The 4,252-nt window shown below is 65.0% G+C and overlaps 3 protein-coding genes across 3 annotated transcripts in view; 1 reads left to right on the forward strand and 2 right to left on the reverse strand.

The window, feature by feature from the left end:
• H696_02923 (hypothetical protein) overlaps window positions 1–1,165 on the reverse strand; it is a gene marked incomplete at both ends in the record, with an annotated part of 1,821 nt that extends 656 nt beyond the window's left edge. The window contains 4 exons of the mRNA XM_009496819.1: window positions 130–234; window positions 318–408; window positions 485–700; window positions 843–1,165. Of these exons, the coding sequence (XP_009495094.1) occupies window positions 130–234; window positions 318–408; window positions 485–700; window positions 843–1,165 (735 nt within the window). The remainder of the gene's footprint in view (window positions 1–129; window positions 235–317; window positions 409–484; window positions 701–842) is intronic.
• Window positions 1,166–1,965: 800 nt separating this feature from the next.
• On the forward strand, window positions 1,966–2,902 carry H696_02924 (hypothetical protein). The gene is made up of 2 exons (XM_009496820.1): window positions 1,966–2,240; window positions 2,368–2,902. Exons 1-2 carry the CDS (start codon window positions 2,054–2,056, stop codon window positions 2,472–2,474), a joined length of 294 nt encoding a protein of 97 aa, XP_009495095.1. The 5' UTR covers window positions 1,966–2,053; the 3' UTR covers window positions 2,475–2,902.
• A 29-nt stretch (window positions 2,903–2,931) lies between these two features.
• On the reverse strand, window positions 2,932–4,118 carry H696_02925 (hypothetical protein). The gene is made up of 3 exons (XM_009496821.1): window positions 3,694–4,118; window positions 3,390–3,550; window positions 2,932–3,209 (listed from the first exon to the last, which is right to left on the reverse strand). The coding sequence occupies exons 1-3, from the start codon at window positions 3,991–3,993 to the stop codon at window positions 3,107–3,109; spliced, it is 564 nt and encodes a 187-aa protein (XP_009495096.1). The 5' UTR covers window positions 3,994–4,118; the 3' UTR covers window positions 2,932–3,106.
• Between the last annotated feature and the right edge of the window lie 134 nt (window positions 4,119–4,252).

Below are 4,252 nucleotides of genomic sequence, written 5' to 3' on the forward strand. Positions count from 1 at the left end.
GCAGCAGCAGCAGCAGCAGCAGCAGCAGCAGCAGCAGCAGCAGCAGCAGCAGCAGCAGCAGCAGCAGCAGCAGCAGCAGCAGCAGCAGCAACAGCCGGTGGGCATACGCATGGGTATCTCTGCACGTACCGCAAAGCAGGGGGTGCGTCCTGGGCGGATGAGTTGGATGTGTCCGCCAACAGCGTCCTCACTGGCACCGGTCTCGATCCAAGTGGCCCCAATCATGTTGCAGATCTGCGAGATGTTGGCAAGACAGGGTGAGGAACGGCTCAGGCGGTGGAGCAAGGGAGAGGAAGCGCGACGCGACAGGAGCATACCATATTGACGGACAGCCGGGCTTGGTAGTTGTCCACACAGCAGATGACCAGGTCCACCGGGCGGGTGCCGCAAATGGAGCCGGTTTTGAGACTTGGGCGATGGCGGTCGGGGTCAATGGGAAGGAGGGCGGAGGAGGGCAGCAAGCCCAGCAGGGGGCCTCACGCACAGGGTCAAAAGATGGGCGGCTGTTTCGACTACCGAAACATCCCAACAGTATGCATTAATGGCGGCCTCGCGGAAGGCCTGAGGCTTGTCCTCGTGCGGAACCCCAGCCAGTACTGAGGTGTAGGAGTCGGGCGGAGCCGCGGGGAGGTACTGGCGCAGGCGCGCGGCCAGGGCCAAGGCCTTGCTCTGGTGGAGGTCACCGATCTCGGCGCCGAGGCTGGCCAATGGTCAGGACAGGCTGGGTGCATGGGGCAGGGCAGGGGGCCGGGAGGCGAAAAAAAGAAAAAGCCAGGCAGCAGGAAGTGGGCGATCGGGGAAAGGGAGGGAGGGGGAGTGGGGGGTCAGCCGGCGTGGCATACCGATTGAGGTTGGCCGGCTCAAAGCGGTCACGATCGATCAGATGGAGGCGGCCAATGTGTGACCGGGCCAGCATCTCTGCGGCCACGGCCCCCACACCGCCAGTGCCAATGACAACCACCGCCTTGTTGGCCATGATGTCGCAGAAGGCCCGGCCGCGGGAGGCGGACTCTGGCCGCGCATGGATGTGAGAAAAGCGACTGAGGGCATTCAGTCGAGTGTCAGCTCCGGCGAGAGTGGCAGCGGCTTCCGGAGTGGTTTCGGCCGGGACGGCTTGGCGTTCCAACGAAGGGGGCGAGAAGAGTGGCAGCTTGGCACGCGGCATGGCGCCAAAGGATGGTGAGCGGGGAAGGGAGGGGAGGGGAGGGGGGAGGGGGGAGGAGAGGGAACACCCCGGAAAAATGGGCCTGCGAGGCAGACTGGGCAGCGAGGGGAATGGGAGGGCAGACGCCTGTACAGGGCCGGATGTCATCTCCCGGGCCGTGTGAGTGAGTGCGCCGGGCGGATCCTTTTCTCCCTTTAGGCTCTGCTCGCGGGTGGATGCCCGCTGCCCGAACATTGCGAGTGTATATGTGTGTGCGTGTGCGGTGCGGCTGCGAACGCGCCGATCGCCGGGGTCGTCGGACGAGGGCGCGATATGCACGTGAATTGTTCACCACGTGCAACTCCAGAACAGGACCCTGTGGGACTGCGGTCCTCCTGGCGTGCGGCTCTGTCTCCCCCGCGAGGATCCTTTTCCAGGGGAGTTGGCGTGCTTCGCTGCTGTGGTGGGACACGTTGGGGGCGGGCTTTTTTTTTTTCTTTTTTCGCTGTGTGGTCTGGCCACGCTTCGGGCACGGGGCAGAGACAGGCAACTGGGGGGGGGGGACCGCACGAGTAGCCTTCTGCATGCCATGCCCTTGCGGCACGCTCCTCCCGCCGGAACCTGGGTGCGGGCGGTGCATGGGTCCTCACCAGCGTGGGTGTTCTGGCGTGTGCGCCCGGCGCTCGGCGCTCGGCTTGGACGCCACACTGCCCCCACTGCTGGACCCTCCTCCGAGGGTGGATCCAGTGGCGCGCGCGGGAGCCTCCTTCTTTTCCGGCGCCCTGGCGCCGTACACCGAGAAGATGCTCTGACAAACTCCCCCCTCCCCCACCTCCCATTCCCCTCTCCTCCTTCCCTTCTCCCGTTTTCCATCTTCGTTTCCGTCTGTCGGCCGGACGCACAATCACCATGACGAACCCCAAGATTCCCGAGCCCACCATCGACGGCACCTTCTCCCACAAGGGTTACTGCAATGCCTGCCGCATTGTCGGCTCGGTTTCCTTCGCCGCCGCCTCCGCCTACGTGGCGTATGAGGGTTTCCGAAACTTCAAGCTCACCGGTGCCAAGCCCGTGCCTTACTATCTGGGGTCTGGCGGTGCGTGTTCCTCTTCCTCTCCTGCCCCTGCTTCGTCCTCCCCCCCACCCCCCCCACCCCTACCCCCATCTCGCACATCACACGGTGGTCTAACTTCTTTCCATCTCTCTCTCTCTTGACTCAATAGTGCTGCTGGCCATCGCCGTGGCCCGGTGGGTGACCAAGCCCCCGGCCGATGTGCAGCTGGCTGCCATGCAGCGTGAGGCCGATAAGAAGATGCTCGAGCAGCTGTAATGCCCGATCTTGCCCCCCCTCCCCCCCCCTCTCTCTCTCTCTCTGGATGTGCCGCGCGATCTCTTTGCCACCCCTCTGCCCTTTTTCTACCATCCTCCCCTCCCCCTGTGAAAAAAAGCCCCCGTCTCGGCACTCCTGGCGTGCTGGCACCTTGCCTCATCATCTCGCTTCCTTGCTGATGTTACGACAGGGAGACCCAGCTGTGTGGGACCTTTAGATGCCTGCGCGCCGGGCCCCGCTCTGCCTGATCCATCATCCATCCGTCTATCTCTATCTCTCTCTATATATATGCATATGCATGCACACGTTCTCGCATGTTTCTTTGGTTTTTTTTTCGCGTGCGCGCCTTGACGACGCGCTTGTGCCGAACCCTGCCCTGCCAGGCATCCCTCCCTCTTTCGGGGCAAAAAGAGCACTGCCCGGTCCGGGAGAGAGCATCTATGTGTGTTATTGGCTGGGAGGGAGAGAGAGAGAGGGGGGGAGGGACAGATCGAGGGAGGCCATTAGCCGCGAATGGGGAGGGGGGAAGGAGGGGGGAACTCCGGGAGAAGGGATGGTACAAGGACAGGGAGGGGGAGAGGGGGAGCGCGCGGTGGCCAGCCAGGGGAGAGGGAGAGAAAGTGAAGGGCTTCTTAGACAATCGGGCGCTTCTTCTCGCGGCGCTCGACGCGCTCGAGGCGGTACTCCTCGATGACCTTGTCCATGCGCAGGAGGTTCTTCTTGAGGGTATCGATGCTGTGTGGTAGGTGGGCGGAAGGGGGGGGGGGAGCAGATGCGCACACGGCGACAAGGTGAGCGAGTGTATATATATATATATATATGCGTGTGTGTGAGTGAGTGGGAGGGGAGGCAGCGGCGGAAAAGAGAGGAGGTATTGCCCCCTTCGCTGGAGGAGGAAGAGAGGCGAGCGCGCACCGAGCCTGCTTGGTGTGCTCGTCCTTGTGGAGCTTGGGCGGCCGGGCGATGCCGCGCATGGGGGTGCGCTGCTTCTCGGGCAGCGGCCAGTCGAGCTCCACGCCGTTGAGCTTGCCGAGGTAGACCATCCGGCGCAGGCGGGCGATGGTGCGCTTGCTGTCCTGTGTGGGCGCGCGGGGCGTGCATGCGGAGACACGCACACGCGAGTAGGGCAAAGAGAAGACGGGGGAGAGGAGGAGTAAGTGTCTGGAAAATGCGGGAGGGACAAGAGACAGAGCCCGAGGGGGGGGGGGGGAGGACGAACCAGGGGCTTGCGCCAGACACCGTTCTCCATGAGGGTCGGCTTGGACCGGACCTCGAGGGCCTCGAGGCGGTTGAGCAGGCCACGCGGGTGCGAGGTGCAAATGCTGGCCGCGCGACGAAGAGAGCGCTTGCTGGGAGGGGCGGCGGCCTCCGGGATCTCCTCCAGGGCCTGCTCGGCGGGCTCGTCCGTCTGGACGGCCTGGGAGAAGAGGCGCGCCGCGGCCGGCTGGACAGCCGGGCCACGGAAGGCGGAGGAGGCGGCCGAGGCGGCCAGGCGCCGGGAAACAACAGCGCTAAGCATGGGGAAACGAGGGAGGAGGGACGGAGGACAGGATCGCAGGCGGCTAGGCTTGCGGCTGCGGGGGCGGGAGGAAGAGGGCCAGGGGGGAGAGGAGCGAGAGACAGGGCAGGGGAGGGGGGAGGGGGGGGGGGGATCGCGAGGCGGGCGAGAAATGGGCAAGCGCCCGGCCGGGGTGCGTCCCCAGGGCGGGCCTTTGAGCCCGCGGAGCAATCCCTCATTCTTCTGGTGGACCCGGGTCTCCGGCGGGGGGGGGGGGGGG

Source organism: Fonticula alba, assembly GCF_000388065.1.
Source record: "Fonticula alba strain ATCC 38817 unplaced genomic scaffold supercont2.4, whole genome shotgun sequence".
Classification (NCBI taxonomy): domain Eukaryota; order Rotosphaerida; family Fonticulaceae; genus Fonticula; species Fonticula alba.

Coding starts and splice junctions, on each gene's coding strand:
- H696_02925 (XM_009496821.1), bottom strand. CDS start 3,993: ATGCTTAGCGCTGTTGTTTCCCGGCGCCTGGCCGCCTCGGCCGCCTCC. Junction 3,551..3,693: donor GTGTCTGGCGCAAGCCCCTG/GTTCGTCCTCCC, acceptor GCGCCCACACAG/GACAGCAAGCGCACCATCGC. Junction 3,210..3,389: donor GAGCACACCAAGCAGGCTCG/GTGCGCGCTCGC, acceptor CCTACCACACAG/CATCGATACCCTCAAGAAGA.
- H696_02924 (XM_009496820.1), top strand. CDS start 2,054: ATGACGAACCCCAAGATTCCCGAGCCCACCATCGACGGCACCTTCTCC. Junction 2,241..2,367: donor TTACTATCTGGGGTCTGGCG/GTGCGTGTTCCT, acceptor TTGACTCAATAG/TGCTGCTGGCCATCGCCGTG.